Source organism: Carettochelys insculpta, chromosome 15, assembly GCF_033958435.1.
Source record: "Carettochelys insculpta isolate YL-2023 chromosome 15, ASM3395843v1, whole genome shotgun sequence".
Classification (NCBI taxonomy): Eukaryota; Metazoa; Chordata; order Testudines; family Carettochelyidae; genus Carettochelys; species Carettochelys insculpta.
Genome location: NC_134151.1, coordinates 8,257,692 through 8,270,451, shown reverse-complemented (window position 1 = coordinate 8,270,451; position 12,760 = coordinate 8,257,692). Strand labels below are relative to the sequence as shown.

The following is a 12,760-nucleotide window of genomic DNA, read 5'->3' as shown; positions in this document are numbered from 1 at the left end:
TGGGGTGGTACTTGTCCCGTTGATCTCATAGAATTGAGGGTGGGGTCATCAGAGAACATCTTGTGGGTTTTCTTAGAATAGGCATCTGACATAGGCCTTCATACCCATATTTGTGACAGCTCCTTCTCAAAATTCAGCCCATAACTCATGCCCCTCTGAAACTGAACCCATTTTTGGTATTTTAGGGGACAGACTCTGTTTTGGGTAATATCAAAACCCCATAAAACCCAAAAGCAAACAGAGAGATATGGTTCCATCTCCCCATCTTCCTGAGAAAGGGCAATTTTACCTATTTTACTAGTACTAGTCCCCTTCCTATTCTCCTTCAATTTACCCTGCAATCTCCCTTTTGGCTGGCCTTTCACAAAGAGTGGAGCTGGTCTCACCTCTGGCAGATTTCCCCATTGGGGAGGTGTAAGTGATCTTTTTCTTGTTAGGGCTCAAAGTTAGGATGCTATTCTAGTAATTAACCAATATATGTTAAAGCTTTGTAACAGCTTTATAACTCTGTACTCTAAAGCATATGCTGGTGCTGTAACATTCACACATGTTAACATAACCCATTCACTCATCTATATTTTGAGTGCATGTGCGAACTAACTTGCTGCTTGGAAAAATAAAGGGAAATAGTATTAAAATCCTTGGTGTGGATATTGGGGGTCTCAAGGGTACCTTTTCATGTTACGTCCTGGGGTTCTTATGGTTCTGAACATTATAATTAAGTTGGGGATGAGTTTAGGTGTGAACCTGTAACTTTGGGTTCCAAAGCGGCCCAGCGCATCCTTACCATCACTCCCTTCCCCTTTTCTCCCCTCTTCCTTCAAAAGGGTCAAAGTACCTAAAAATGTAGGGTGCTCATTTTGAGATACCTATGTATTGCATATGCCTGCAACATTACAGAAACCACAAAAATCTAAGAAATCACCCAAATGAATCTCGAAGACTTGATGGTTATGAAGGTATGAAGAAGCCCTCCCTATGAGACCATTTATTTGGGGTAACTTGAATATATGAAGTATAAGAACTGACTCATGATGGTCTGGTCTTCAGTGTTCTGGATAAAACCCCAAATATGTATTTCCAAGAAGATATTTCTGATCATCAAAGCTGAAATCCATCAAAAGAAAAAGACATGAGGCCTCCCATAGGAGTACAGACATCACCAGGAATATTTTAGCTGTGAAACCCTCTACTTAAATTGAGTTATTGTTAAGAGGAAAAAAATAGTGTTATAAACTCTGGTCCTGTTCTTAGGGAAGAGGAAATGATCAGAAAAAACCCTCCTCTCTGAGGTTGTCCATGTCATACATATCAAAGAAGATGAAACTATCACCAAATATTCCCCTTACCACTTCACATTTGAATTGTTCCAAAATTGGGCCTGCAGCTTCATCTAATGAGATGCTCTCAAAAGATCTAGTAATGTCCTATGGATCAGTAAGATAGGGAAGAAAGGTAGGAACAAATGACCATTTTTCACAGGTGAGAGAGGTAGAGATAGTGGACTGCCATGAGGATCTGTACTGGGATGAGTGCTATTAGACATGTTCATAAATCACCCAGAAGAGTGAGTGAAAAGTCAGGTGGCAAAAATTGCACGATACTACAAAGTTATTCAAAGTGATTACATTTAAAGGTGAATAGAAAAAGATGCATACAAAGGGATCTCTCAAAACTGAGTGACTGAGCAACAACATGGCTGATGAAATTCAATGTTTAAGTGAAAAGTGAGGCACATCAGAAAACACAACCTCAATGATGCTTACAAAATGAGGGGCCTAAATTTGCTGATCCACTCAAGGAAGATCTTGCAGTCATTATGGATAGCTTTCTGAAAGCATCTCTCAATGTGCCATGGCAGTTGTAAAAGTAAACCAAATGTTTGGAGCCATTAGGAAAGGGATAGCTAGTAAGACCAAAAATATCATGGGATATACCTACACAGCAGCCTTATTTTGAAATAAGCTATTCCAGAATAGCTTATTTCGAAATAATACCTCTAAACAAAATGGCCGTTTCTACACAGGCCTTTGGAAGTGGCACGCTAATACAGGGAGCAAAAGATGCTAATGAGGCATGGATGCAAATTCCCTGTGCCTCATTAGCATAATGTCACGTGATTTGGAGTCCGGAACACTGTTCTGCTGGACTCCAAAATGCCGTGTAGAAGCGCGGCCCCAGGCGGGGGCTTCCGGAAGGAAGTCCTCCTTCTGGAGGCCCCTTCTTCCCAAAAATTTTCTGGAAGAAGGGGCCTCCGGAAGAAGGGCTTCCTTTCCGAAGCTCCCCCCCCCGGGGGCCATGCTTCTACATGGCACTTTGGAGCCTGGAAGAACGGTCTTCCGGACTCCAAATCACGTGACGTTATGAGGCGTGGGGAATTTGCATCTGTGCCTCATTAGCATCTTTTGTTCTGTGTATTAGCATGCCACTTCTGTGCAGAAACGGCCATAAAGCCTATTTCTAAATAGAGCCATTGGAAGCACTATGCCTTATTTCAAAATAGGCTCTATTCCCTGTTTTAACATAGCTATTTTGAAATAGACGCTATTCGTTATGCAATGAGGTTTACCAATTTTGAAATAACCCTATTGTGAAATTATTTCAAAATACTGGTTGCATTTTGTCGACACAAGGATACTTATTTCGAAATAATGGCTGTTTCAAACTACCTTTGCTGTGTAGACCTACCCATAGTGCTGCTATAAAAGTCCATGGCACATACACACCTTGAATATGGCATGGAGTTCCAGTAATCCCACCTAAAGAAAGTACATTGGAGTTGTAAAGGTACAAAGGAGGGCAAACATATGATTAGATGGTGAGGAACAGCTTCCATTTGAGGAGAGAAAAGAGCAGAACTATTCATCTTAGAAATGAGAAAACACAGGGGAAATATGATAGATGTATGTAAAATCTTGGATGATGTGGAAAGGATGAAAAGCAAAATATTTTTTCCCAGTTCACATAACTAAGGAATTAGGAGTCACCCAACAAAATGAACACGCATCAAAAGTCCAACACCCTTGGCCCTTGCCATTGCCAAATGAGAGAATTTGCTGGACCATGGGAAGTGAATATTGTCTAGCAGTATTACAAACTCTTCCACTACTTACTGAGCTGTTAGAAGACACTTACGGGTAAATTACAGCTAAATAACTGCACAGAACACTGAGAGCCAGGACTGGTGGCTGTAAACAAACTTTATGAGACCACAGAAAATTTGGCCATACTCATGATAAGTGGTTCTCATTCTAAATAAAATCACGCCAGATTCCAGATGTTGCTAGATGAGAGCATGCTGGACAACAGAGGTTCAACCTGCGTCTTTCTTCTTTTTGTCATGTGGGGGTTGCAAAGCCCACACAGAATATGGAAACTGATTATATTCAATAGACTTTGTAATGAGTTGAGATATTAATCACTCAGATTTCAAGATGAATCTTAATTTACAAAAATAAGCAATGTAGAGACAGTGGAGTACATGTATAGAGCACAAGCAAAACCTTGCAGCATTTTGGATTAACTGTAACTGTCAAATTTCTGGAAATTGTACATTAAATTGCAATAAGCGAGCATAGAAATGAGGGAGCAGCTAAGCTTCGTCCCAGAAGTGTCTTCAAGTCTAGCAATATTTCCGCAGAGATGAAAAGCTGAATTGTTACTGTAGTATATAGATATGATTGAATTTATAAAATTAAGCCTCTTTAAGTTGGTGGCAAGAGGGATACTATCCACAGAACAACCTCTGAAGGAATATAACTGTTCACTATTCCCTGTGGAACAACCAAAAGCAATTCTGTTTTATTTCACACTAATCAGGACTGTGGAAGATTGTGAACTGTTGTCACAGATAAAACTAGTAAAAACAAGCACATCTGAAAACCAATACCTGAGATGATGACTCAAGAAAGCATTGAGATAAGTTTAAAAGATTTGGGATAAATGACATGTGGAAGGCAGAAAAGAGGGGAACAACTAACTGGGAACAATCTGTTCCAATGTCAGATTTCAACATAGTAAGGAGCCCCCCTCATGTTCATTCTCTGTGGCTATCATGAGAATTTCCATTATCATGGAAGAATTCACTAAGGTAGGTTAACTCAGTTATGGGAAATACAAAAGAGGAGCTGATCTATTTTCATTTCCTCGTCTGTAGAGACCATACCCTGTTTCTGGTGGGTAAAAATACAAATGGGTATGAATTTGATCCCCTCAGATGGGTAGGGGTGTGCTGTACAATGTCTCATTTTGCATTTACGATGTGGTTTCACACGTTAAATTGAAAATGTCGGTGAAATGCCAATGTGACTAGCAAATGGTCATAGTTATTATCTTAAATTTTTAAAAACTGTAAGCTCCCTTCTGTAAGTGAAGCAAACTAGATTTGGAATAACATATATGAGAATAGTAGGCTGGCATTGGCACTTACATTTCCACAATGCCTTCTGGTAAGTTAGATGGAATTTCTGTCAAGCCCTTGCCTCGGCAGTCCACGATGTTGTTGCTACATGTGCAAGCAGATGGACAAGTGATGGAATTAGCATTGCAGGACGGAGGTTCAGAGTGGGAACCTGTGAATGCAAAGACAGCACCAAAACATCAAGATAATATGTTTGCAAACTGGTCATTTATTATTTTAACAATGAAAAAATGCAGCTGTCCATGCGTTTTTAATTCTCATTTACATAATTAGTGGTAATCCCTTTGGATTAAATTAATTTATCATTGTGCCACAATTCAACCACAGAGAAAATGCACACATATTTTCACTTTTGCACCATCTCCATTTTATTTACTCATTGTTCTCCCTGATCTTTATTACTCTGACCACATATTTCCATCTATTATTTCAATCTAAATTTGGAAAAGAGAAGGCTGAAGATACAGGAATACTACCCAATCATGAGGTCTGCTGGAATACTAAATAATTTTGTTAGGAACCTGATGGGAGCTCAATCGCTAGGGATGTTGAGGTAAAGACAGGAAAATGAACTCAAAATATATACTACATACTACTACATGGAGGAAATTTCGTGCACTGGCTGAGGACAAGGCTAAATGACTAAAAGGCTAAAGTAGGTCTTTTGCTTCTCGAGTTTGTACGAAATTTACAAACTTTTGAGGTTGTACATACTAGCTGTGAGATGAAACCATTTTATTAAAGTACAATGGGTAATTTTCACAATATGAAGCAATGTACCCGAAGGAGTGAAAAATTACTAATCAATATTAAGACCACTGTAATGTCAACCTTTACCTAATCCAGTGGTCTCACTGGAGACAAGCAAACTACCCAAAATGTTTTGTGGAAGGAGCCAACTAGACATATGCATTCTGAACAATCGAGTACCCATTTAATTTTACCCTCATTAAAGTTTCCAAAATGCTATCACTTTCTCCAATGTCAACCTTAATGCTACAATTCACACATGCACACAAAATATTTTTGTAACACTCTCTAAATGATAGATAGATAGATAGATAGATAGATAATCTGCATGGTGGAAACCATTTTTAATCCTATCAAATTTTAAAAATGATTGAAAGGTCTTGGTCAATCTTCCAAAATTACATACAATTGCAAAAACCTGAAGATATTTTTTTTTTTTTTAGGAATTATGACTAAACCTACAGAGCTGATCAAAAAAACCCTGAATTACCCACCAGGAGAAGTAAAAAAACAAATCGACAGGGCCAGACGAATACCCAGAGACCAGCTACTCCAAGATCGGCCCAAAAAAGCCAAGAACAGAACACCACTGGTCATCACCTACAGCCCCCAACTCAGACCACTGCAATGAATTATTAAAGACCTACAACCTATCCTTAATCAGGATGCCACACTCCAGAAGGCCCTGGGTGACATGCCTGTTCCCTCCTACAGACAACTTCCCAACCTCATGAGGATCCTCACTAACAGCCACAGTCTATACCCCAGGAATACCAGTCCTGGAACCTTTCCCTGCAACAAAGCTCACTGCCAGCTTTGTCCACATATCTTCTCTGGAAATACCATCACTGGACCTAACCAGGTTACTCACAGAATCACGGGCACTTTCTCATACTCCTCTACTAACATCATATATACCCTCATGTGCCAACAATGCCCAGATGCTTTGTATATTGGACAGACTTCTAACTCTCTTAGGGAAAGGGTCAATGGGCACAAAACAGACATCAAAACACTCCAGATCCACAAACCAGTTAGTCAACATTTTAATGGAATGGGGCATTCTGTCAGTGACCTCAAGGTATGCGTGTTACTGAAAAGGAATTATCGCACCGTTTTGGAAAGAGAAACTGCCGAGCTAGCTTTTATATTCAAATTTGGCACATTAACACATGGTTTAAATCGTGATGGGAACTTTCTGAGTCACTATAGGGGCTCGTCTGCATACTTGGATCAATCTAATTCTTGACCTTCCCCCCCCACCCCTCCACTCTCTGATTTGCTCACCTTGATTATCTTTTTCTGATTTGTCCTCCTTGCTTACTGTTTTTGGTTCTCTGTGCCTTAAATATTGAGTCTGTTCTGGTCTGGCTATGGTCTGAAGAAGTGGGTCTGTCCCACGAAAGCTCACCTAATAAACCATTTTGCTAGTCTTTAAAGTGCTACTTGACTGCTTTTTGTTTTGATAGTGTATAGACTAGCACGGCTTACTCTTTGTTACTGCTAATATGTGATAAGCTTCATTAAAACAGCTTCTTCCACCACGCTGATAGATTATTGCTGATAGGGAATTTGTTGATGGAACTTTTCCCCATCAGTAAATGCGAATCATTCAAAACTGAAATGTTTAAAGGAAATATATTTGTTTTGACACATATTTCATCAGGAAAGTTTCTCAGATCCAAAATGGCAGCAAGGGGAGACCCACCACAGAAGAGCCACTACTGCAGTGGTTAGAGTACTTCTGTTGGATGTTGGAAACCTGGGCTCAAGCCCTTGCTATGAATGAGAAAGAATAAGGATTTGAAAATTGTCTCCCTCATCCCAGATAAGTGCCCTAATTACTCAGCCCTATTCTTGGAGGCAGATCTCTCTCCCCATGCTTTTTTTTTTTTTTTTTTAAATAAAGAAATATGAGAAAGGCCTAGTATTGATTTCCACATGGAATGAAGCAAAATGTCAAAACCCCAGGAAGGGTTTTCATTTTTATTTTTTATTGTTTCTATTTTATTTTTTTCCGGGGAAATTAAATACTTAGTTTCTGGCCAATCTTAGATGAGACACAAAGAGCAGTGACAAAATATTAACAAAGAGATGAAAGGCAGTAGAACATGCTCAGGAGACAAATTCCAGTCCTCTAGTTACAAAACACTAAATAAACTTCTTAGAGTTCAAATCACAAATTATGGATGACAGGTGGGAAGTCATAAATGAACCTACATTCTCTAGATTTGTGTTTAATTAGAAACATGCAGAATATTAAGCCAGAGGTTGAAACTGTAGCTGGTAATGTGGTCCAGAAGGTCTTAAAATTTGTGTCCTCATCAAATATAAAATGTTATTGTAACCTGCTTCTTTTGACCTTCATCTGCAGGCTCTCCAGATTATAACAAAACCTTAATTGAACACTTTGACACAGCCTACACCTTTCACCAATCCTATGTGTTTGTTTGTACACATAGCCTATATGACCACTGCAGGGAAAACACCTAGTGGCTGGAAAACTTTATCTTGCAAAACACCCAACTTAAAATAATAAAACTAAATTTCAGTGACCAGTGGGATCAGATGGTTTTCTTGCACCCAGGAAAGAACAGTAACAGAGGAAGCCGTGCTAGTCTAAACACTATCAAAACAAAAAGCAGTCAAGTAGCACTTTAAAGACTAGCAAAATAGTTTATTAGGTGAGCTTTCATGGGACAGACCCATTTCTTCAGACCATAGCCAGACCAGACCTTAAATACTGAGTCTGTTCTGGTCTGGCTATGGTCTGAAGAAGTGGGTCTGTCCCACAAAAGCTCATCTAATAAACTATTTTGCTTGTCTTTAAAGTGCTACTTGACTGCTTTTTGTTTTGCCAGGAAAGGATACATTTCTAGACACTGCTCTTCAGAGCTGAACTAATTGCAAAATAAACATTATATGAGAAAGTTATGAGAGCTTAAGATGGGTTCACGAGTAGCAAAAAGACAGCTCCACATAGCTCCACTATCCAAATTTGAGATAAGAACTGGGAAAATACCTGAGCTTTTGCCTATACCATATCACTTAATTTCAATGATGGATAAAGAAAGCACAGGGGTAAGTTATTTGTATCATAACATCCCGTATCAGAAAGATGTTTAGATTGAAATGGCTATGAACATCATGAGTTTGAGTGTACATCCAGTTCCCAAAAGCTGCAAAATGAAAATGGCTAGTGATTGGCCTTGCCCATCCAGGGTGGATGTCTCTTGACATAAGAAAAAGAGAATTACTGAAAACTTATGCCTTCTGTCTAAGAAATGCCAGAGATTCCATTGAGAATTGGTATCTGTGTGCTTGAATTTCCATTAGCTCAAACAGATTGTGTCTGTTGGTCATCCCTCTTTTGAGCTGTCAATATGACGCAGCTAAAAAGAGTCAGAAAATAGGAAGGAGAGACTATCAACATTGGTTTACACTCTGAGGCATGAGGGATCTTAAAATTGAGTCAAAACTGTTCATCTAACTCTTAGAGTGTTTTCAATTTCAATAGAATTAAAGTAGGGTTTATTTCACGGACTCCATCTAAGAAAGCAGTATGTTTTATGTTTTCTCAAATTTCATTTTTTTCAAGGGACCATGACAATTTTTGACTATCCATTCCTGCGTATTTCTTGCACATCAGCCTATTTAAGATGAAAGAATTACGTAACAGTAATTTATTTTCATGTTAGCAATAATAATAATAATAATAATAATAATAATAATAATAAACAACCCGATAATGCTGATATTAGTAAGGTGACCTGAAATGCTACATTATAAAACCCAATTTTCAGTCGCTCACAATATTGGAAACTTTAATCATTTGAGATAAAATTTTGTACGACAGGTGTCTACCTTTGGCACTTTTTTTTTCTGTCCTTATATGGTCAAACCAGACAGCCCATTGATTTCAGATGCTGCTGTGAGTAACCAAGACTTCTGTCAGTCAGTCAAAAGCTCTTAACTCAGGTACCATTTTCTGTGTAGAAAATGACGTGTGCATACACAATAAACCTCCACCTGAGAAAAGTTTGGCTTAAGTGACTTGACTAGTGCCACAGAGAAACTATTTCATATAAGTTGTGATAGAATCCATTATCCATAGAAGTATTTCAAGTGCTTTAACTGTGAAACCATCCTCCTTTCCTTCCTATTGTTCCTTGCCTCATTCACTGCACACTTTTAAACTTCTGCAATAAATGAGGTAGGAATGATCTTACAAAGTCTCCATTGTCACTAAGTCAGATTCATCCTCTGAGCAGGTGCATTCCTGTGGAAGAAACAGCATTGCGATCATGTCATTAAAGACTATGCAACAGTCATATGCAAAAGCGGCCCGAATTAAGGTTGCACAGGCAACCTTAATTCTGGCTTATCCTAAGTTCTGAGTGTTTGACTTTGTAACTTTAATAATATTACTTTGACATAATTTTTGTGTATTATACACTATTTAGATTGCTGTTACATCTAACCCTTCAAACACATTGCGGGGGTTCTTGTACTATTAGGTCTAAACATATAATAAGAGACAGTTCCAATCTCAAGGAGGTAACGATTTAAGTTAAGACCCAAAAGGACAAGAATCTTTTCCTCTTTGGCCTTTCTTCAGGTTTAAAATCACGGAGCCAGTCCTCAGTTCTTATGAATCAATATAGCTTCTTTAAAGTCATTGGAGCAAAATGGTGCTAAATGTGTGTTCTAAAAATATCTGATTATCCTCATAATTCTTTGGATCTCTTTTATATAGTGAAGCTTTCCTGAGCTCCCTTTACATGTTTTTCAGTGCGGTAAAGGTATTATCTGTTTGTCAATCAACACAAAATGTTTAAATGGCAAATTCACTTAATCACATTCAATTCTTCTCCTTCTATGTTTTCTGTTTGAGATGTTCCACAACACTCTTATTAGGATGTTCCACAACAGACCCAAGACCATGTAAATAGGAAGCAGCAGCTGGTAAAATTCAGAAATCAGAATGTTTGTAAACATGGTAGTTCATTATTCTGTGTTTGGCTGAATATACTCTGTACCTAGGTTTTCAAAAATGTTAAGCCTATTCGCTGTTGCAGCACGTTTTTGTGCTGCTTTTTGTGAATATCTTTTTATCAGGTATGTCACTCTATTATAGATCTTTTGTAGACTTCATGCATGCGTTTCAGAATGATTTCAATGGAGTGACTGTTTTTATTTATTTTTGTGAAATTTGTCACAGCAATTTATTAATCTGTGTATTATCCATTCCATCATCATTTCAATCAACATACACCTGCTGATCTTAAGGTTCCATTAATCATACTATAAAGAGAGTCTGAAAATTGCTTTGAATTCAATAGTACTATCTACATGATGGCTTGTGTTACTTTTACCTTTACATGAGGTCAATGTGCATTTTGGGTGTAAGCATATTGACAGGAAAATTAAACACCATGGAGACAGAATTTAATCAGAAAGCTTCAATGCTAGTGGTCTGGAAGAGATACGTCTAAACACCCTATCAATCTGGAGTGCTAGAAATCCACAGCTGGACCTGATTTTCATACAGAACATTTATTTTATCTTTATATATGAAATCTCTGGTTCAGACCATCATCAAACTATGGGCTCAGATCAAGTACCGAATTTTCCAGCTGCTTGTGGTTATCCTAGTCCAACACAAAGAAAATATATTTTAGCATTCGGCTATTTGTGGTGGCAGATAGTTTGGTAAGCAACATACCAGGTGACTTATCTAAGCACAAGGCCAAAACATACAGGACTGCAGACACAGTATTACTTTTATGGCTTTGTGACACATTAGTTTGCTCTCAAAACACCATCGAACCCAGCTTTCCTCTGTCACATGTTCCCTCTTTTGGCATAATGGCATAAAGGCAGGCTCCTTGGAAGTTATAAATGGGAAGCACGCCAAGGGTACGAAAATTCGGAACCAGAGTCCAGAGAGGGAGAAAGCTCAGAGGAAGAGCAGAGGGAGGCTGAGAACTTTAGGGAGGGGATGACTCTGAGGGAGAGGTAGTGAAAACTCCCTATTAAGTAGTGAAGCCACATCAGGCTGGTGAAACCTGAAAACAGGAAGATAGCTGGGCAGGAGGCTGCGGGTACGGCTCAAGACTGACATCAGCACAGGCAGATGTCTACTGGCACTCTGAACTAGAGAGCTGAATGCTGGGGAATGACAGTGCAGAGAACTCATTCATGTCTCCGGATAAAAAATGGAACCCTATGGGGCGGCTAGAAAGGTTGGGAGAGACACAGTGAGAGACACCATAGCTGTACCTCAGAGTTGGAACCTGGTGAGAAATACCGGAGCAGTAGTGAAGTGTTGAAGCACAATGACAGACTCCAGAGCTGTAGCAGCAAGCTGCCACACTGTGAGAGACTCCCAAGCTGCGCTCTGGGTACTATGGAATTCCTGGAACTTGTGAAACAGCGTGCATTGTTTGGACAGTGCTGTGGAATACAGAGTGTGGCTATGGGGTATTTATTGTAATAAATTAACTCACAAAGGGCTGCTTATACTCTGAAATCTTATGTGGCATTACTGCAGACATCAGAAGAAAGAAAACTGAGGGAGGAGCCCCAGTGGTGTTGCAGCCTGTCACAAGATGGCACCCCAGGAAGGGGTTACCATATGATGGGGTTCTCACTATTACATACAACTCAGAGATTCAGCAGCTCTGCTTCTTCATATTAATTGCATTTTTAACTTCACACGACAGAACTTTCTTCTTTCCTTTATATATACAGCTCTTTTTTCAAAACCTACAGATACCTCTCACTACCCTTCATACTACACTATGCACAGTAGGCTCAGTCGTGAGAATATCATGTCTAATAATTTTTGTATTCACTATCTTGTATGTAAAATTGCAGCATTTTGTTGTAGAAGCTGAGTCCATATATTATGGAGGGAGAGAGGGGTGACTTCGGACCTTGGGAATTTACTGACAAAAGTGAATTCCTCTTTTCAAATTAAGTATTTCATTGGCCTCTAGCCTTTCAAGAGCAGCCAACAGATTGAAATTGCACTTAGAACTGAACAGTTATAGATTACAAATGAATGATTTAAATACCATGGGTATTTAAATTAAGTTTTGCAATGAGTAAATAAACCAAATAATCTCATTCCTACTGACACCAAATTACAGCACTTTAATTAAACACTGTAAGTAGGTCTCACGTTAGCCCTGGTTCACTTGACCAATTGCCTTGATAGAAACCTACAAAACGTTCCTTGTCTTTTCAGAGTTTCAGCTGGCTGGAATATAAACACAAGATAAATTTACGGGCTAAGTGCCCATAACAGGTTTAAAGTCATTTTATGTCTGGTGGATGCTAAGTTATTGATTAATAGACAAAAAGGTACATTGATGGAACAACTTTTTTGAATATGGTTTGAAAGCCGTGGTCCCTCATCACGTGGGAGTAATTAAATGGACCTATGGTATTTTTCACAAGTATAAGGTTATTGGTCTTCATGCTTGAGTTAAATACAGCTACCTGATCTGTTCCACAATTTTCACGAAACTTCAAGTGAGTATCTTTGACTCCTTTTGCTCTTGTTAAACAAGTGTGGTGTGTTTT

General features: G+C 38.8%; 1 protein-coding gene across 2 annotated transcripts in view; it reads right to left on the bottom strand.

The window, feature by feature from the left end:
- The window catches only part of SLIT3 (slit guidance ligand 3), a 738,435-nt gene that overhangs the window by 232,139 nt on the left and 493,536 nt on the right, over nt 1-12,760 (bottom strand). For both annotated transcript variants that reach the window (XM_075009368.1, XM_075009369.1), the window contains exon 9: nt 4,430-4,571. In XM_075009368.1, the coding sequence (XP_074865469.1) occupies nt 4,430-4,571 (142 nt within the window). The remainder of the gene's footprint in view (nt 1-4,429; nt 4,572-12,760) is intronic.